At 37.0% G+C, this 21,634-nt stretch overlaps 1 protein-coding gene across 9 annotated transcripts in view; it reads left to right on the top strand.

The window, feature by feature from the left end:
• The window catches only part of zc3h13 (zinc finger CCCH-type containing 13), a 301,826-nt gene extending 281,170 nt beyond the window's left edge, over positions 1-20,656 (top strand). For all 9 annotated transcript variants that reach the window (XM_073814423.1, XM_073814422.1, XM_073814421.1 and 6 more), the window contains 6 exons: positions 3,863-5,086; positions 5,461-5,976; positions 6,061-6,192; positions 10,696-10,896; positions 17,223-17,386; positions 20,170-20,656. In XM_073814423.1, coding sequence (XP_073670524.1) covers positions 3,863-5,086; positions 5,461-5,976; positions 6,061-6,192; positions 10,696-10,896; positions 17,223-17,386; positions 20,170-20,346 — 2,414 coding nt within the window. In that variant the 3' untranslated portion in view covers positions 20,347-20,656. The remainder of the gene's footprint in view (positions 1-3,862; positions 5,087-5,460; positions 5,977-6,060; positions 6,193-10,695; positions 10,897-17,222; positions 17,387-20,169) is intronic.
• The last annotated feature ends 978 nt before the right edge of the window (positions 20,657-21,634 follow it).

The following is a 21,634-nucleotide window of genomic DNA, read 5'->3' as shown; positions in this document are numbered from 1 at the left end:
ATGTTTGTTGTATGATGATGCGATCTCACTCCCGTCTCCTGTCAGATTGAAGTGACTTCCTCACGATAAAACAGGCGGAGTTGTGTGACGTTACATCCAGGTAGGCGTATTAAGGGCGGGGTTTTCTGAAGCGCTGCTGCGCTATTGGCTTGACAATGCAAAAGGGGCTATTGTTCTGCTTATATACAAGTAAAGCAGCCTATCTCAGTCCTGCAATGGGTACATTAACATAACATAACGTGTCATTTGAGAAAAAATCTCAAACACACACACACAGATGTTTTTCTGAATGTTAACTCTGTATTTATTATCATGTTTACAACACAAACTTGTCAGCGTCTGCCTTTAAACATGCAAACAGTAAACAAAAAGAATGTTTGTGTCTGTTTGTTATGTTTTTATATGAATATGCTATTTTCATTTCCATTAAAATGCAATTACTGAACATAAACAGGAGCTTAATAAAAATGATAATTTTAGAATTTCATATGGAACTTATCTGTTTGTGCAAATCAACTCTACATTTATTATAATATATAATGTTTTTTTAAAATCAAACTTTTTTCTTTTATTTTTATTCATTCATTCTTTAGGAAGGATTTAAATAAAAAAAATCCAGTTTTTATTTGAATGTACTTTCTACTCATTAGTGAGGTGTCCGGATTTGTGTATAAATGCAAGACGTCCTTACATTATGCTGTTCAGTTTGTTTAGTTGTGGAAATGTGCAGATGTGAACGTGCTGTTTGTGTCACTAGGTTTTGTCATCGCTTGCACAAGAGTGCATATGGCAAAAAAAACTCGGACAGTTTGTCACATTAGTGTTTAAATAGACATTACTGACACTTTCCACTTCATGTTGGATCTTGAATTCCTGTACGCTGAGATGTCAGCTTGTTTATTGAACAAAGCATTCATCACATTATGAAACTATTCTTTTTGACCTCTTGGAGTGAAAACATAGACCGAACTTGAAGCCACGCATGATCTGCCTCCGAAATCTCGCACAACGCACACACGCTCTCATCTGCTTCTCCTATCATCTATGCGCGCTAAAGGGTGACGCAGCTTGTCTTGCGAAACTTTCGCACACGCCCTATAAAGTTTAAAAATATATATATATATTCATTTATTATTACCATTTGAAAGTAGCGCAGTAATGCTGCCAAATGTAGCGAAGTAAAAGTACAGTTTTTTTCACTAGAAATGTACTTGAGTAAGAGTAAAAAGTACCATCCTTAAATTTACTCTAAAAGTACTAGTTACCCAAAAAATATACTCAAGTAAATGTAACAAAGTAAATGTAATTCGTTACTACCCACCTCTGGTCGGGAGTGCGCGTCAGTCAGGGCTGCATTTCCCAAAAGCATCGTAACTTAACATAGCTCTACCGTGATGATGTTTCACCTTTCATCTATTCTTTAAAATGTAGAAGGCAATACTTGAGGAGACTAAAGATTTGTAGAGACATTGTATTATAAAGCTCTTTTAATTCATTATTTGATTGTGAAGTTAATAATGACCAAAGGTTGTGCTTAATATAATGTGTACAGTATGCATAGAACAGTGTACATCCGTGCTGGTAAAATAAATGTAAAATAAACATTACATAGAAAGGCATAAGATATTAATATATCAATGATAGCCAAATAAGTAATATTATAAACTTAAAAAGGCAATTCACACTGGAATGAGTCCTATAACTAAATATTGAAAAGATGATTTTAACATAGCATAAATTATTAAAATGTCCAATTAGTCATTGAACAATATCAAACAATATTATTAACAATATTATTACATGCACATTGGGTGAAGATCATTAGGCTAAACTTTTAACAAGCGTGTGCTACAATTAACAGTCATTCTATAGGTGACATTTCAGCACTTGACAAACGGATAGCCACTGCTGTGTGCGATATATTTTAGTGCATTTTTGGGAAATGCACGTGAAAGAATAACTAACGTTCATTAAGTAGCTTGTAGAAAGCGCTCTTAAGTGCTAAGTTCAATTTTAACAGGAAACACAGCCCAGACCGCCCGTTCCCAACCAACGTTCCTGTCCAATATGGGTACCCCAGAGTTCCGACTGCTATCTATTTATACTCTTAAATTTAATCCCCCACCACAAGAATCCGTCAAGAGTCGGACTGTATAAGAGAATAAGACTACAGGAGAACATGATTGCTCGTTGCTCTGTCATATGCACAACCTTATTAAAATGTCTGTAATCTGTTACCACAAAAGTACTTGATCTGTTTAAAATGATTTCATTGGCAAATGTCTGCTAAGATCTTAAATAAAAAATCAAAATTAAAATTTGTCCGAATCCCGTTATTCATATTTTGTATTTTTGATCAGAATGAAGTGCGAATACGCCAACACTAACGCTGTCAAAAGATGTCGGGAGTGCGCGTCAGTCAGGGCCGGGTTTCCCAAAAGCATCGTAAGGCTAAGTAGATCGTAAAAACGATCGTACGAATCATCTTAGAATTACAGGCCGTTTCCCAAAAGCTTCGTAGCTTAAGTAGCACTTGAAAATCATCGTAGATCTATGAGTGCTCTGGAGTAATCGTTCATTCATAAGTGCATCGTAAGACAGCAGTGTTACAAGGTCACCTGCAGGACAACCAGCAAATTGCACTCCTGCAATAACGATAATGTAATGAATGTACAAAAATCCAAGGCACTCGAGTGAGAAAAATATTAAAAAGCCTTTAATTCACTGGGCTACATACAAAATGTAAAATTTAGATATACGTGTTTCGGCTAACGCCTTCATCAGGATCCTGATGAAGGCGTAAGCCGAAACTCGTAGATCTACCTTTGTCATTTTGTATGTCTCTCTTTTCTGCCGGCCTCAGTTAAGTTCATGGAGATCTCTGCTAATGAGCTGATGATTTGAATCAGGTGTGTTAAATAAGGGAGACATACAAAATGTGCAGAGCTGTGGGCCTCCAGGAATAACGTTGAGAACCACTGGCCTAATAAATATTGTTATAATAATAATAATGATGATAATAATAATTATTATTATATACACGGACCCAAACTCACAGCGTCGTCTTAGTCAGGTCACTGTAAATACGCAAAAACTTTCCACTACAGTTTTGCAAAATATTTACCAGCTCATGCGAAAACGTTTTTGTAATAAACGAGAGTTTTTGCGAAATTGAGGTGTTTCCATTGTGCCTATTCGCAATTTCAATTTGCGCAATTTGAAGGGAAGAGCGGCTTGAGTAATATGGTTGATGGTTAATTTATATGAAAGCCAATGCTCATTTGTGCATGTATTATGCAATGCTTATTTCTGACTGGAGCACGTGACAGAGGAGCGCATACAAGCATTGGTAGCGGTCACTGGTGCTTTTAATGCCTAATCTTTTTGAGCCGCCAAACTCACCCTGTTGAGACATTATAATAAACACATCTTTGAATAGCGCCAACACGCTCGCGGTGTGTTTGTGATGATTTAGCTACACATTTAGTTGTAGTTTTTAATTTTTGGTTTGATGAACTATATAGAAAATATGTTTGCTTGACAAAGCCTGGCCTGGACATTTGAAAAAGTTTGACAGGCTCAATGTAGACTTTTTATTTAGTTTAGTAGTCTAGCTGGCTGTAAGCATCTTAAGGTAGCGTGATATAACATGAAAGTTTCATGATTTAACATGACATTAGCATGAGGCTAACATAAACAAACACTCATACTTGGAGTACTACCGTTATTTTATTCCCTATATAATATGAATGACTTAAATGTGACTGGTTGGATTTACTGGTGCAGTAATGGGTCTTTTGGTTGACTTTCTAACCTAAAGGTCCAAGTTGAATACATAAGCAGTTTTGCTTTCTGTCCCCAGGAGAAAAGCGCCGCCTGCTAAGTCAAGTGGTTCGTCCTCAGGAACCCCCCCGCTCACCTGTCTGCTTGTTTACTGATGATAAGAACACTTGCTGGAAGGACGAAGACCACCGTTGTGATAAACAAGATGGCAGCCAACACGAGTTGGTGGATTCCCACATTGAGAGAGGACCTGGAAGAGGAGCAGAGCGTCGTGAGGAACATGCTCTAGATGGTTCTGCTAACATTAGTATCTGTGACCCTAGAAGGGGGAAAGAGCAGAGAGACCTCCTTTCTGCTTCCTTGATTCCATCTGCCTCTATAGAGGATAAAGGCCCTGTATCTGCTGTTCATGAAGAAGGCAAGAAAAAGACTAAATCTCAAAAGAAATATCCGAAGAAGAACCGTAAAGAGGAGGAGGGAGCAGCTGGAGGAGGGGAACATGGAACCTTATGTTCTGTTGTACCTGAAACCCACCAGCCTCTTCTCTCCCACTGCAAGACACCCAAAAGAAAAGCCATAGATAGGAAGCGTAAATGCTCTGGTGCTGCACAGTCAGATGTTTCTGAGGATGAGCTGGTAACCCAGAACCCTGTCAGTAAGAGACAACGTGGATCATGTACACCCCCAACAATAAACAAGGATGACCTTCTATCCCAAAGACCCTTAACTGCTGGAAGGAGTTCTCTTGCAACAAAAATTGATGCCAACTTCAGTGACTGGTCTGATGATGATGTACCAGAGCGAGGCGAGTCCTCCTCTGCTTCTCAACCATCTGGGAGGCCTCCAGTGCGAATACTTTCATCTGAGCGTCCCCCCAGAAGAGGTGCATGTGGTGGTGGCAGAGACCGTATAGATCTTCCCATCGCTCCCTTGCTCTCTGATGCTCCAATATTAATACAGTCACTTCCTTTACAACCATTGCTGCCGAAACACCTGCTGCGCAAACCGCAGCAGGCAGACATGCAGCAGCACATCAGTAGTATGTCATCAAGTCGAGCATCATCAAGAAGACTGTCCCCACCTTTCAATGAGTCAGCTCACTGTGTTGAGGGCCAACAGAGTATGAGGTCTCGTAGAGGACCCACCCAGGGCACCAACCTGCGTGATCGTGATCAGCGAGAACGTGACAGAGAAAGAGAAAAAGACAGAGATAGGGCAGTTGCTAGTGATCACACAGGAGGAGAGAGAAAATCAAGAATTGATCAGCTGCGGAGAGGAGAACCCAGTCGGAGTACCTCCTCAGGTGAGCCTCTTCTTAGAAACTTAAAAACTTTCTGGATTTTTGTAAAAAGTAGTCCAGACTCTAACTTATAGAAATAAGCCACATTTGAGTGTTAGAATAATTAACTATTATTTGGGGAAGGATCTGTTTTTTCCAAATAATGAATTTAAAAATATCTGAAGAGCACGTCTGACATCTGAATATTTACGTGAACATTTTAAGAATGATGTCTAGCTAAAAAATCCTGGCTGTATTTCTATGTAGTTTGTAAAATGGCTTTCTAAGGAAATATTTAATAATCAAAAATGTCTGTAATCTTGCTTATGTTTAGTTGTTATTGTTGTTAACATATGTACATTGTTACATATCATGGACAATGCAAATGTCTTTCTCAGACCGACAGGATTCTCGTAGTCTTAGTTCCCGTCGAAGTTCACCTGAATCTGAACGTCAAGCTCGCTCTAGAGCTGGATCTTATGACAGCCGAGAACGTGATCGAGATCGTGATCAGTTGGAACGAGAGCGTGAGAAAAATCGTCAATTGCAAAATCAAACCCAACAACGAGACTGGGAACCAGAATCTCGTGAGTGGGGTGGCCGGTCCAGAGACCCCTTCCTCAGGGGCAGCCGGGAGCTAATTAGAGAGCGAGACATGCGAGAACGGGAGCGAATTTTACCAGATGGGCTGCTGTCACATGACAGAATGGATCGTGATCGAGCTGAAAGAGACCGAGAACGGGAAAGGATTCTCCCATATAATCTTCAAACTCACAGGGAACCAAAGAGCAGAGCTGAGATGAAGGTGGATAGAGGAGAATATGAGTCAAGGGAAGCCCTTATAAATCTAGAAAACCCAAGTGATAGCTCAAATTTGCAAGAAGCAGTATCTGAGAAAATGGATAGCCTTGATGGTTGGTTGTCTTTTTAATTATATTCTACTATAGGCTGAATCGTAGAAAAAATGACATTTTAAGTGTGTTTGTGTGCCCTTTTAGAAGAAGAGGATGAAAAGGGAGACACTGTGTCAGGTGGTGAGGAGTACGAGCCAATCAGTGATGATGAACTTGATGAGATTCTGGCAGACAGTCAAAAGCGTGATGAACAGCAAGATGATGAAAAAAATTCTGGTACATAACTCTTCTTGAAAAAGGAGCTTATTAACACACACCAAGTTTTGTTACAAAACTTGCCTGCCCTTTGTGGTACCATCCTAATGGTTATAGAATCATGTAATCGTGACACTCTACAGGAACTCACAGGCCAACTCACAATTACAATAATTTAATAAATAATATACATTTAATGTTGAGCCCTGCATAAGGTTAATGGCAATAAAGATAATGTTAAAAATAATACAAATCTTTCTAGCTTGCGTAGCAGTTTCAAATGATGTAAACATACAGCGAGGAAATTAAAGGAGCGGTGAATCAAATACTCAATTTTAACTTGATAATTTGTTATATGAGAGGTCATCATACTTAAATGAACATCCTGCAAGTTTCAGAACTGAAAACGTCCGTGCTACTGAAATATAACAGTTTTTGGCACCAAGCCAGTAAAACAAGCCAGTGTGTAATTCGGAAATCTATGACGTCAAAGTAGAATTGAAGCACCGCCCCATAGCCAAATACAAGGACCACTTTTGAAGCCCCGCCCACAGCTTCGCGTGACACACGTGTGTCTCAACAAGTAAATATGTCTTTAAAGATTGACAAATGTAACCAAAATGACTTTTAAATACATTTTTTTCTGAGAGACTTTTATTTTGACGCGGTGATCTGTTATGATAGACTGGAAACGCATTTTCGGTTGTGGAAGAACCGCGTGGGAACAACACAGAAGCTAAATACTTTAATTCGGAGGCTTGGAACATAACATTAAATGCCTGGAAAAAGTTTGCTTTTTAAGAAGTTCCAGCTCGTGTGGGGAGTGTTTGTTAACTTTGTGTACACGGATTTATTTGGAAAGAAGTCGATGCTGGATTTGCAGAGAGACTGTGATTAAAAACACCACTTATATTGGATCTGACAACAATGACACAGCATTATACACAGTAAGACATTTTACTTTATTTAAGTTACTGCGTTTCACTATTGCTTTGTTAGAAGAGATCGCTTGATATGTCTGTTGTAACATCCGTGTCTAAACACGTATGTTTGACTGTTTTAATGTACTAAAAACATTAAACGATTAATAAAGATACACCACTTAACAACACGACTGTAATTTAACGGTAGAAATATACAGTGTTATTTATAAAGAAGGGTTTATCAGCCGCAGTTTAGATTCTGATGCCCGTTTACTGTGTTGTATACGGTAATTTAGGCGAGTTACGTTTGAAAGGTCAAACACTCAACAAAGCTTATTTTTTATCATATAACTGTGGTATTTAACATTAAGTGAATGTAAAAGCAACCTCACAAGCACAATCGAATTATACAAAGTTATTGATAAGGATTTATTAGCCGCAGTTTAGATTCTGATGCGCACTTACTGTGTTGTATACGGTAATTTAGTCACGTCGAGTTTAAATTTTTGTTTCTACTTTACTATACGTATTGTCATTTATGTGTATCATCTTTAGCACCCAGAATCTTTTGTGGCTCAAACATATTTGTGTTCGGCTGCTTTTTTTATCACATTAATGTTTTTAAAACATTTGCCCACATGTAATGACGGGGAATGAAGCCGTCCAATCATAGCAGTGGGTGTTTACGTCCAGGTCTTCAATGCGGCCCGCCCCTTCGAACGAACCATTTCTCCAGAGAGCCACTAATCCATGTTACAAAATAGCCTATTACTTATTGTTTTTGATGTTTTTGAATGTAAAAACCACGCGGACATCAGATGTAGACATCAGGCAACAGTATAAAACAATAAAATCGACAAATTCACCGCCCCTTTAAGTATTTGACACATCAGCATTTTTATCAGTAAGGGGATTTCTAAGTGGGCTATTGACACAAAATTTCCACCAGATGTAGCCATCAAGCCAAATATTGAATTCATACAAAGAAATCAGAACATTTAAGTATAAACGTTGAGTCATAATAAATAAAGTGAAATGACACAGGGAATAAGTATTGAACACATGAAGAGAACAAGGTGCAAAATGGCATAGAAAGCCAGGAGATCACCTGAAATCTGTCAGTAGTAAGAAAGAAACCCTGCACCCTATCAGTACTAATTGGTATCAGCTGCTTTAGTCCTAATTTATGGCCTATAAAGGCTTCTCATTACCCAGGAGACACACAGGAAAGACTTCATGATGGGTAAAAGTAAAGAACTCTCAAGATCTTTGTAATCTTTGAAAAGCATTGTGATGGGAATGGTTATAGTCACATTTCCCGAATGCTGAATATTCCTGTGAGAAGAGCGTCACTTCACCATTAAACGGCCATAATCAGGTGCTCCACGTAAAATTCCTATCCGAGGAGTTCAAAGAATAATCAGGAGAGTTCTCCAAGAGCCAAGAACCACTTGGGCAGAACTTCAGGAAGACCTTGCATCAGCAGGGACTGTTGTTTCAAAGAAAACTATAAGCAATGCACTAAACCGCCATGCTTGCATTTATGCTTGCATTTAGCAATGCTTGCAGATGAAAGCAAAATTAAACTTTTTGGCAGTCATTCTACACATCATGTTTGGAGAAGAAATGGCATTGCCCACCACTCCAAGAACACCATACCAACAGTTAAGTTTGGGGGTGGAAGCATCATGGTTTGGGGCTGCTTTTCAGCAAGGGGTAGTGGCAGACTTCATGTTATTGAAGGCAGGATGAATGGAGAAATGTACCGGGACATTCTGGATAAAAATCTGCTGCCTTTTACCAGAAAGCTGAAAATGAAAAGAGGGTGGACATTTCAGCAAGACAATGATCCCAAACACAAGGCCAAGGAAACAATGAAGTGGTTAGTCAATCACCTGACCTAAATCCCATAGAAAATCTATGGAGAGAACTGAAGATAAAAGTTCATAAAAGAGGCCCAAGGAACCTTCAAGATTTAAAGACCATTTTTTTGTGGAAGAATGGGCCAGAATCACTCCTGAGCAATACAGATGGCTGGTCTCTCCATACAAGATGCATCTAGAAGCTGTAATCACCAACAAAGGCTTTTCTACAAAGTATTAAGTAAAGTGTGATCAATACTTATTCCCTGTGTCATTTCACTTATTATTATGACTCAACTTCTATACTTAAATGTTCTGATTTCTTTTTATGAATTCATTCTTTGGCTTGATGGCTAAATCTGGTGGAAATTTTGTGTCAATAGCCCACTTAGAAATCCCCTTACTGATAAAAATGCTGATGTGTCAAAAACTTATTTCTCCCGTTGTATATTTGCAGAGTTCTTAAAATGATAACATATTTTGCCCCATTTTTGTAGGCGTTTCAGCTCATTGGCACACATGAATTATCAGTAACTCTGTAGTTGTGGGGTTACTTAGTGCTAAAAAGGTTGGGAACCACTTTGCTAGTTTACTTATTCTTCTTCTTCTTATTATTATTTTATAGGAATTACGTGTAGAGGGCATGCACAGCTTTTGTTTATATTGTTTTGTGTAACCTTTAAAAGTAATGTTAGCTTACAGAAATATAAACAAAAGAGCATTTTCACTTCGCTCCTGCTGTTTGAGGTAGAGCAGTTTTGCAGACATTGAGGCTTCTGTTAATTTTTATGTTATGTGACTAAAAACTATTCGAACTGGACTATTAGTATTATTGCAGCATTTATTTAAAAATGTTAAGTACCTTAAAAAATAATTAAGACAACATTGGTAACACAGGCTTGCGCTTATTTTCTTATCCTCCAAATTATACTTGTCAATCTTGCTTTGTTGTCATTAGGTTGAATAAAATAATGATTTTTTTATCAGGGCTGTAAAATTATCTGTAGGGCAATAAAACTTGTTTACAAACACATTATGTGGATTTGTATCATAATATTTATTCATCAAGAGCAATGTTTCTCAAGGAGGGGGCAAACAACTTCCAAGGGAGACTTACTCAAAATTATTTAATTAAATTATTTAAGACAAATCTATTGGGAGACAATTGGTCTCATTCACTAAGCATGTGTATGCATGAATTTGTGGATTTCATGAATTTAATGAACGAATCATGATTCAATAACTTTTGTTTCAAATACTAGGCTGTAGTAATGTATATAGTAATGTTGAGATATGATATTTACATTATTATATTTTAGTTTATAATATTTTCTATGCTTAGTAAACCAGAACCATTCCTTTTTAGTGGTCTTAATGGTCTTAAAAGTGAATTTAAAAACATACATTTAGCCTAAACACTCTATCAATGTAAGTTTATGGGATGTGGGAATGTTTGATGGGCTGGTTTAGGAAAACTGTATGTCTGATCCTTTAGAAAATATATAGTACACTTCCTTAGACCAGTCTGAAGCTTTCAAATATGAATTTTGACTGCTGTAGCATGAAAGCTCTAGAAGAGTTAATATTTTTAGTCTCAGAAGAATTTAAAAAAGTTTGTCGAATAACAATATGTTGGCTTTCACTAGCCAACATCATAAGCATAAGTTACAGCACTTAATAACCATCTTAAAATGCTAACATCCCAAGTGTTCATATTCCACCATGTTAATTTTTTTTAGGGCATGTGGATGTGATTGATGTAGACTGGTCCAGTTTAATACCCAGGCAAAAACAAGAGTTAAAAGCTCCTGGGGCAGCACTGCTCAGATTCACTCCGGGGGCTGTGCTCCTCAAAGCAGGAGTGTCTAGAAACTTGGCTGGGCCTCAACTCCTTGCCAAGGTTACAGAGGTGTGCTGCAAAGAGCTGGAAGATCCTAAAGGTAAATGATTATAATACATTGTAGACGACCAACTCTATTAATAATAATGAATGTATTGTGTGTGTGGGAGGGGGGGTGAAGAATACAAACAGCAACAAAACAAACTAGACAAGAACATTTTCTGAAGAAAATGTGAAGTGGTGCTTGCCTGGCAAATTTTGGGGGACAAAATGTTAAATAATGAGAAAACGAGTCAAAAGAGCCCACCCAGATGTCTCCTTGATGTTTTGATGCAGAGATATAAGGCTTTGTTTATTCCCTTGCTAGGGTACTGTGTTTGGTTGCTATGGAGAAAATTTGCATCCATTAGTGATTACTAGGGGTGACCCAGAATAGTCGAAGATTCGATGCATTGATAGGAGAAGCCTGATTCGACTACCAATCTCACAGTCGAATCGTCGCAGATGTGTTATGAAATGAGGATCATTCAATTTTGGCCGTATATGGGTGCACCCATTATATGATTTCACATATAACAGCTTTCTCACAATATATTAATATACTGCATATTATGATAATGCTGCAAATAATATGTGAAGTAGCAGCTTTCAATAAATATTTTTAAAATGCGTTAATAAATCCAACAACCCCTGTGACCGGGCTAGACGTCCTTAAGAGGTTTATATGTTAATAAACCATTGCCTCTTTGTTTCTACATTTAAAGGTAGGGTAACACATTTTGAAAAATGCTAACGGTAGCCGCCTAGCAATGAAATCCCGATCCCACCCTCAAGTCAAATCGCCATCCAAAGTCACGCCTCTTTCCAAACACATGAACACGCACAGATCAGACGGTCACGTCTCATGTCTCATTCACCAGTGAGAAAACTTTGCAGTACAAAGTGAATAACACTTCCAAAATAGCCAAAATAAACAACTGGTTTACATCAGAATTAGTTTAAGCACACGTTCGATTGTGTAGACGTAGTAACTATATCGTTATGCTAATCCGTTAACGAACACAAATTTCATAAGCAACACAACGTTTCATCAAAGTATAATATCTGAATCCATCTCAGTACAAACATATCGCGTACCTACCTTACCAAAATAAACAGTGCAACGACCCTTTCAGACCCTTTGCCTCATGTAGCTGTTTGCATCTCGCCGGTAAAGCAGAAGTTACCGATGTTAATTTGGGCTTTTGCTCTTGCTGATCCAGGCAGTTTCTGCTGTTGTTGTTATAAAATATGCCTTTAGTTTTGTTGCTCCTGTGTAGGTTGTCAATTCAGCAGAAAAGTTTGGTGTTCTCGGTGTTTACAGACAGAGCGCACGTGAACGCGTCGATGACGTATGGTATCTGCGTGGACTCGCTGCGCGGTGGGAATTCAAATTACGCTTACGTATGAGGGACATAAAAGGAAACGTCCGTTCGGACCGAAATCTATGATTTGTTGAACATTTTTTGGTCCTACGCCTTTCACAGATGACATAAATTTTTACAAATACATTTAAACAACTTAACACAGTGATTGCTATCAGAATGTGAGGAGACTTTTAACCAGCATAACTAAAAATGTTTCAGGATCAAATCTGTTACCCTACCTTTAAAATACAAAGCTAGCAAATTATATTATGCCTTTCGTTCTTTTAATAATTTCTATATTTTATTTTATTTATAAATCACTTTGGGTTATCTGAGTTAACTATTTGTCTTGTGTTTTGTTTCCGTGCACTTTCCGTGAACATTTGTTCTGCACTTTTTTACTTCTGACCTTATTTTATGAAAAAAATTGTATTTATTATAAACGTAAATTCTGATCTAATTTAAGTCTGTAAATTTTGGATAGCTTTTCGTTGTATCGATGTTGCGCTATTGCATGCTGGCCATGCTTGTGCATGTAATTTAGCCGAACGGGCTACGTGCTCTGCGTCTCATATTTAGGAGTTCATCAAACTAAACATTAAAAAACGGATGTTTTTCGACGAGTATAAGATTTTAAAATGTATTTAAAACAGACTGGTTATCTTGTTAAAAGTTAAACTACAAAACAGGTAAGCCTGTTATTTCGGTGATGAAACAGAAACTAGTATCTGCACCGAACCTTTTTCTGCCTGACACGAATGTCTTTCTTGTGATTTAATATTATGGTCGGTCGGTGTTCACTTTCAAATGATAGCAAAGAGATTCCTGAAATAAATAATATCATCCGGTCTTTCTGTATCTAAAGTGAATACAGAGATGATCAAAGTCAAATTCAATTCAATTCAATTTTATTTATATAGCGCTTTTCACAATTGTTAATTGTTGCAAAGCAGCTTTACATGAGTAGATGTAGAGGAGAACATTGAAAATCAATACATAGTATAAGAAGTAGAATATAGCGGCTAAGGATAATGTAAGGCAAGCAAGCAGGTATTTCTGTGCTAAATAATAACGCGTAGTGTCTATAAAATCATTAATTTCAGTGTTTTATTGTTATAAATTAACATTTAATGAATTGTATATAAAGCTTAGTTTTTATCATTTACAGTCACAATCACAAATTATTTGTCATTTCTCATTTGTCGGGTTTTTTTGGTCATGACTGCTTTGACGCGCTATCTCCAAATTAAATAAAAACACTTAATTGAAGCCGAAGTTTCCAAGGCAGGATCACCTTTGTTATTTTTTTAGGTTTAGTTATCAAAATGTATTTTTGTGTGATGTTCTGTAGATCGTGGCTTTAAAATGTTATGAGGAATAATTAAACAAATGTTGCCTTACATTTTACCTTTAAAAAAATATATAAATGCATCGTCAGTTTTGTCTTCGTTTATTACTTGAAAGACAGTTTTGTTCACTTTATCAGAAAGTTGTTTATGTGTTCTGCTTGTGAAAGAAAATAAAAGTTACCAATTTGTACCTGGTCTGGCCCCCTCCCAACCCATGCACACAAACATAGATGATTCGACTATCGGTTGACTATGGAAAGATTCGACAATTCTGATTCGAATATGTAAATCCTTAGTCGAGGACACCCTTAGTGATTACACTCCAAGCCACAAGTATAACGGTCCAACCCATGTCTCTACAATGTTCTGATGCAGAGTTATAAGGCTTTGTTTGTTTGGTTGCTAGGGTACTCTATTTGGATTCTAGGGGGTGGCTTGGCAGTGGCCAATGATGTTGCTCCATAGGCTACTTGCCAGCATGAATTATCAAAAAGCAGGTCGATTTGAGCCCTCATTCATGGGTCTACGGCAAACGGCAAGTTACGCGCCAAAGTTTTGTCCGTATGTAACAAGAAGAAAAATATCCCTGAGGAATAATAATAGTGAAGCTTTGCATAAATGTAAGCACCACTAATTAATGTTTCCCACAAAGTATTAATCTGGGCTGCTCCAATTTCAGATCAAAGTTACCCAACAATGCCAACAAAGGTAATGGGGCCTCTTGTACTTTAATTTACTCATTAATTACATTTTCCCTTTATTCTTTAAAGGTGGAATACGTAGAATTCGCCACTAGATGGCGCCAAAACAGCAATAATAACAAATGACGTAGATAAATGACGCTCTGAAGCAACGTGGAATTATTGGATTTGTAGTTTTTAACCGCTGATGGCCATCAATCAGACGCGAACAAGAAATCACGTTGACGGATTAGGTAATCAAGTCTTATAAATGTTGCATTTGATGACATCGTTTTATTTCATTATGTAAGGTTATTTTTGATGTTCAAAACGAAATTGTTAGTCATAGATGTTACAGTAGTCATAGGTGTTAGTCCAAATTCAATGGTGTCTTTGCCGATACAACCTGCGGCAGACAGTAAAGGGTAATCTTAGTCCATAAACAAGCATGTAGCCTGACAGGCACTAACGCATACTTCTGCATTTGTCCAACGTCACTGCTGTCGTGTGTTTTTTACGTCAGTAAAAACGGTAACAAAGGGTCACGTGGATATTAACGTCATAGACAGGCGACTGCACTGCCCCGTCTCAGTGTTTGTATGGCCATTTTTTCCATGATTTACAAGTAGTTAAAAACCTTATAGATACTGATAGTAATCAGTTGGACAAAATATAGCACTGGCCTAGTGATTTTTAGATATTTTACTGCAAAATCTAACAAATTGCACCTTTAAAATACCATAAAAATAGAACCTTTTAATAGACTTCTTTTCATGTAGCAATGTTTTATTTACTATAGTACTATTTTATAAACGTTCAGTAGCAGTACATTTGCTTACCTGCTTCTTGAATCTCTCTCTTTCTCTCCCTCTTTCTCTCTTTCTCTCTCTCTCTCTCACTCTCACACTCACACACACACTTTCACTCTCTCTCACACACACACACACACACTCACTCTCTCTCACACACACACACACACACACACACACACACACACACTCTCACTCTCTCTCTCTCACACACACACACACACACACACACTCTCACTCTCTCACACACACTCTCACTCTCTCACTCTCAATTCAATTTAAAGAACTTTATTGGCATGATTGTGTCCCTTACAATATTGCCAAGGCATTATACATAAAACAAGAAACATATAATAACAAAATATTAACAAACATTAAGGTGCAATTAAGGTAAGGTGTTGGGTGATGGATGAAGTACTACTGTAAATAAAATAAAATAGAATCAGAGGATATTTACAATATAAAGTAAACTTTGAAATATAAACATTTGAAGTATAGAAATGTGCATTTATGGAGGCACATGAGAGGTAGAATAAAAGTACTGTACAAGATCAGGGCTGTGGATTATTTCTGATGGTGTGTAACTGATAAATGAATTTAGTAGCAGCTGATGGGTGTCTGTCCTCCCCCAGTAACATCTTCATTTGATCTGAATCTGAAGAGCTATGAAACTCGTGCCTCTGGCCTAATCACAGCCGTGATGATATAGAGCTATATCACACTCCTACTCAAGCGATATTGCTTAAATATACACTTTCACAGTAATAACGAAGTCACTTTGAAAAATGCGTTTACTTTGGGGAGACATCTCGGCAAGTCCTTCTGAAATTTGCCCCGATCTCAGTGCAGCTGCTCTGCCCTCCAGTGTCTGATGGTCAAACATAAAATATTCTGTTTGGATATATATTTCTCTTTATTATTCATATGAAGTGTTGTTTGTTATCCTTTTAACTAATGGTAAAGTTTCATAACTTAAATCACATATACTTTTATATAATCTTAACACTGTATTAAATTACTGCGATTTACTTAAACTGGGTATTTTTCTTGTGTTTATTTCATGTTGTACAATCGTATATTAAAGTTTAGTAGTACTACAATAGATGGTTTTATAATAAAATAAATAAATGTGTTTTTATCATACTTTATTTTGTATTAAATACATTAAGCTAATCAGCGTATTCACGTGTTGCCTTAACCACATATTAGGGTTTTTGCATTTGACATATTTCGTTAAAAATACATTAAAATAAGAATAGCCAGGACTGCACGTATTGGTTAGACTGAATGACGACCTCAAGTACTCTCTGTACCATTTGCAATATAAGCGGACTCACGTCCTCCTGTTCTCGGGAGTTCGTTCTTCCGAGTCTGAACTTGCAAGTCCGAACTACAAAGGACGCAAGTCCGAACTTGGCGTATTTGGTATTGAGAAACGCCTTTTAGTTTCAACTTCAAACTCTCATTTGTTTATTCTGGGACGGGACTGTAGTGTTTAAAACTAAATGCCGCTGCCTAGTGTACTGAATGAATTCATTTTACAAATCCTGAGCCCCTGCTCTCTAATGCTTCCCTGAATCTCTGAATCTTTTGTTCTACAAATTGACACTCCAGTGTATCTGTTATTTGTAGCTTGATGTTGCTTTGTGTGTGAACGGATGTGGAATGAAATAAACCAAAAAAGGTTACAATGCCAAAGAAAGTATAACTCCAGAACCTATGCAGTAGCCATGAACCGATGATAGCTCGAATTAGTCTACCATCCAGAGGGAACTTTACCGTTGTGTTCAGTTCTGAACTAATGAAAAGAAGCTAATTTTTTAAGTTCATTTGTACCAGATTTTTTTCAATGATAGCATACTTTTTAAAAAGTATGCCAGAGCTTTTATGTTTTATGGGAAACACCCCCTGGTCACAGATGCGCCAGCAAGATGCGCATCAACAGTTGGTCAGCTTTTGAACCATGCGTTTCCTGTTTTGTTGTCTGAATTAAAATATTTTATGTGCAGCTGTGATATTGCTGTGATAATTCATCATTCACATTCTTCTACTATTGTAATGTTCAGTGAGTATACCCTGGCCACCAGGCTGCACATATATAGGTGTGAAACCTCTAACGTTATTTTAGTCAGTTTTTCAGTTTTATTGTCCACCACTTGTTCATACTTTTTGTTTATCGTAGATGCTGATAAAGTGTTAGAGCATGATCTGGGAGCTCTGAACATGGCTGCACACAACAGAAGAATGGAAAGGGCCAGTCTGCTGAGGAGTTTTGGCTATCGCTGCAAGGCACTGTGTGCGCGCCAGGACATTGCCATACGCAGACAATTGCTAAAAAATGACAGGGTACTTAATAGTCTTAGTCTTACTCTCTTCCTGTTAAGCTGGGCATACACTGTGTGATTTCAGCAATGTTGTGATTAAACACTAACTTGCACTGTACAAGTAAATCACATGCAATAAACAGCTGAAGCTCATTGTTTACGTGCTCACACTATATTGTCCGACATAACTGCATAACATCAGAGTAGGTGACAATATGCACACTTGATGCACAGGGCAAAAAAGTGACAGTGAGAGAAAAACATCAAGATTGCCGGTTACGGGAGGTTAATTGCCTCTCCTTCCCCTCACCCTGTACACTGCGTGCCACACAACAAAGCAAAGATTTTTTAAACTGGTGGTACATCTTAGAAATCAGCTCAAAATCTGACAAAAATCGCACAGTATATGCCTATCTTTTCTAGTCTTCCATTGTATAGAATTCCATTGATGATTTTAATCACCTGTGCCTGGTTGCATGAGAATCCTTAAGTTAGGGTTTCCCCGGTTGCATGAGAATCCTTAAGTAAGGGTTTCCCTGAGGGGGGGAAATTCCTTGAGAAAAGGAATTTTTTTAAAGCGTTGCAACAAAGGTCTTAACTTTCACCCTAACCCAAGTCTTTTATGATGGGGAAAAGCGGTTGCTATTGTTACAACATCTCAGTGTTAACATTGTACACAAAGCTGGGTCCGTTCATTTGAAAACCTCACAGATAACACACGGTAAAGTACTGCATGTATAAAATATAAAAATAATTCAACCTTAAAGCACTTTGCATTAACTGGCGATCAAACCGATACTCTCCTAGTAACTGTGTATCACTTTTCTCCAAGGGATAACGATTGTTAGAAATGCGCCTCTGTACTTCCTCTTCTTACTGTAAGTAACTATAACATCAGCTGTGATGGTTTGACGTAAAGGGACCTGTTATGTTCCCTTAATATTTTAAAGAGCAAGTATTATCCGATTCACAATTTTACATTTAATTTGGTGTGTAAGTGTGTATTAGTACATGTTAACAATATGCAAAAGGTACATATCCCAAAGTAAACAATGACGCGAGTTATTGTCTCCAACTTAAATCTCTTTTTTTGGACTACAACAAACACACGGATTATAGACATCAGTTTACTTCCTGGGCCAGTTGACGTGGACACAACGGTCATTATCATAATTCTGCCCACATCTGACATACAGCCTATAGTCTATGTTTTCATATTTAAAGAATTTACTATTGACTAAACCATGATTCCAACGCAAGTTTTGTGCAGTGCAGAGTAGCGCTTGTTCGTCGTTTTTACGATCACAAATGCAGTCATGGGTTTAATGTTTTAGTAATCCTTACCTTACAACGTTGATTGATCAGCCATGGTCATCTGCATTTTCTGGATCAGATTTGGCTTGTATTGATAAGGTAGTTAAGACGATATTAACTTCTGTCAGTATTGCATTGAAAGCTAATCTTTCCAAACATCACAGCTTCACATTTCCGGGTGACATCAGAGATATTCAGGCCAATCACAATGTAATAGTAGGCTTGCCAATCAGGGACATATCGCTTTTCAGATCGATGAGCTTTGTAACAAATCAGAGCGTTTGAGGAAGGCAGGGGTATCTGGAGCTACAAAAATGTACGGTGTGTGGAAAATAATGTTTTTTTAGCAACCAGGTAAAGTGGGTACTAAGGACTTTGTAGGAACACATTACAGAACTTAAGGGAATACTTTAGCATTTAAGGGTGAATACTTACTGATAGCCTTATAGTTTCTTAAGTGAACCCATGTTTCATTAAGGGTACCCTTAACCCTTGTGCAATGTTCAAATTCACTACCCTTTTGTGTTGTTTGGGATGAACACATCCACCAAATTAAACTGATTTAAAAATTATCAGAAATATTTTTTTCAAATTGTTTTGCATAATTGTCCTGATCAAAACTACTAAATTCCAGGATTTTAAACTTCTTAATTGCCACTGTCTTTGAACACCAAAAAACAGCCATGAACAGTAAAAGAGTGAGGAAAAATTTTTTATGCTGCACAAAAACTAACAATGCATCAAAACCAATGTTGTTTCTAATTTTTGACATGCCCAATAATGTGATAAAAGTTAAAACAAATTCAGTTCATAATCACTTTTTATATTGAAAATAAGTCATTTTGTGTGTTTTTTCTCCAAATCAATGATATAATTTATGAACTTTGCAATTAAAGAGTTTGATTCAATTAAATTTAAATCCTGGAATTTTGTAAACATTAAGCAGTTTTGATCAAGACTTGGATTGATTAACAGATTTCTGAAAAAAAAAACGTTATACATTTTAACAACTAAAAAATAGATTTAACTAAAATAGATTTTTTAGTTAAAAGGCTTTCTTGCAACCGGACAACTGGGCTGCTAAAATTTTGTTCTGTTTCAATATCTAGTAAGCTGCCTACATACAGTATATGGCTATTTAATGGATAATAGGCAAGGAAGAATGTTTGAAACAGTGGACAACAACATTGAGACAATAATCTTATGCAGTTTTGCATTTTGTATCATTCACTAAAAAGGAAATGCCAGATGCATTGCCACACACTTAGTTAACTTAACTAAAATGGTGAATAAGGTCAAAGTTAAATGTTGCTTGAATGGAGTGTATGCAGTAAGGCACTTCACTAGGACTTGAAACAGAACCTTTATTTGCCAAGAACAGTACAAAGACTGTAATTTTTTAAATTACCACTATTGTTGGTTTAATTATTAGTCAACTGTCATAGGCTTCAATGTGAGGTATAATGCATCTTTTTTTCTCTACTCATAAAGGGCACGACCAAACAAATCTACACATGTGCTCCAGTTGTTGAAAGTGAGCTACTGCAAATCAGTGTGCAACTTCTTAAAAAGAAAATGTCTTCCAACCTAACTGGTGGTCAGAAGTTGTCTGATTCAGGCTCTGCACCTCAACAGCTCAGCACACCAGCAGAGGTGTTCATTTCCTGAGCACTTTCCGAGAGTAGAATCCAAAAGTGCAGAATTCAAGTACAGAAACATTGAGTCAAATGTGATAAAGATGTACTGAATAAGATGTTTGTTATTTAGATTTGTTTTAGAGATTTTTTGTAACATCAGATGTGTGAACATTTGCTAAATGTGATAAGTGTACTGAAAATGCAAAAATGCTAAGTGATTTTGTTCATGTATTAATGCATGTTACCCTTCTTTGTCAATTTTGTTTTAAAAAAATCTTTGTAAAATCTTGTTTAGCACTCTGTTTTTTCTTTGTTTTAATAAAATGACATGATTCATAATTGATAGGTTTTATTATACTTGTTTTAACCATATGTCTAATACACATTTAGGACACTATGTCCTAGTTTAAGTTTGCTTTTTTAGGATACTGGATTTAATAGAAAATTGTCAAATAAACTTTACAGATCTTCATCTGAAAGAGTTTGAATAACGTTCAAGTGTTTATTTAGTACATACACAGTTATACACGTTACCACTTGTGAAATGTAGGTCTGGTCAACTAAACTTAAATTGTGCAAGAAATAGAGGGGTAATAAAAATTAAAGAAGCAACTGACAATAATAAAATATGTACATTTTAAATTAATAGGAACTATATAATAGGAACTATATAAAGTTGAAATAAAAGTAGAATATGCATGCATGTACATGTATAAAGTAGGTGGAATGTAAACATAGTGCAGACAGGATATTAAATTTACATTTAGTAATTTAGCAGACGCTTTTGACCAAAGCGACTTACAAATGAGGTAAACAATAGAAGCAATTATAGCAACACAAGAACAGCAATACATAAGTGCACTGGAAATAATCTCATCAAGTCTAACACAGTATACATAGCCATGGGTTATTTTTTGTAAGAATGAATAGATAGAGATCAGGAAAAAGGAAAAGATAGTAAGTCTTATATTAGGAAGTGAGGTGATGGCAGCAGTTTTAACAGACAATTATTGGGATGTAATCCTGATGAATTTTAGCCTAGAAATCTAGACGCACCCTAGCGGCCGCAAAATATATTTGCTGCCAGGGTTTAGTCTAGGCACTCACAATACACTTAACCGGTCCAAAAACCAAAATTTGGTCAGGCCAATCACATCGTGTGTAGCGTCTGTGGGGCGGGCTTAACATGATGACGACAGAGCTGCAACGGTTCCTACTTGAAAACAGAGAATGGCTGCTGCTGCTGGCGAACAGCTTTCTTTTGAAGCGGCTTTGGCCGCGACTCTGGAGGACTTAGACTTATGTTTTTCTTTGAGAGA

Source organism: Paramisgurnus dabryanus, chromosome 4 (genome assembly GCF_030506205.2).
Source record: "Paramisgurnus dabryanus chromosome 4, PD_genome_1.1, whole genome shotgun sequence".
Taxonomy (NCBI): Eukaryota; Metazoa; Chordata; class Actinopteri; order Cypriniformes; family Cobitidae; genus Paramisgurnus; species Paramisgurnus dabryanus.
Note: the sequence above shows the minus strand (reverse complement) of the source record. Positions and strands in the feature narration are given on the sequence as shown.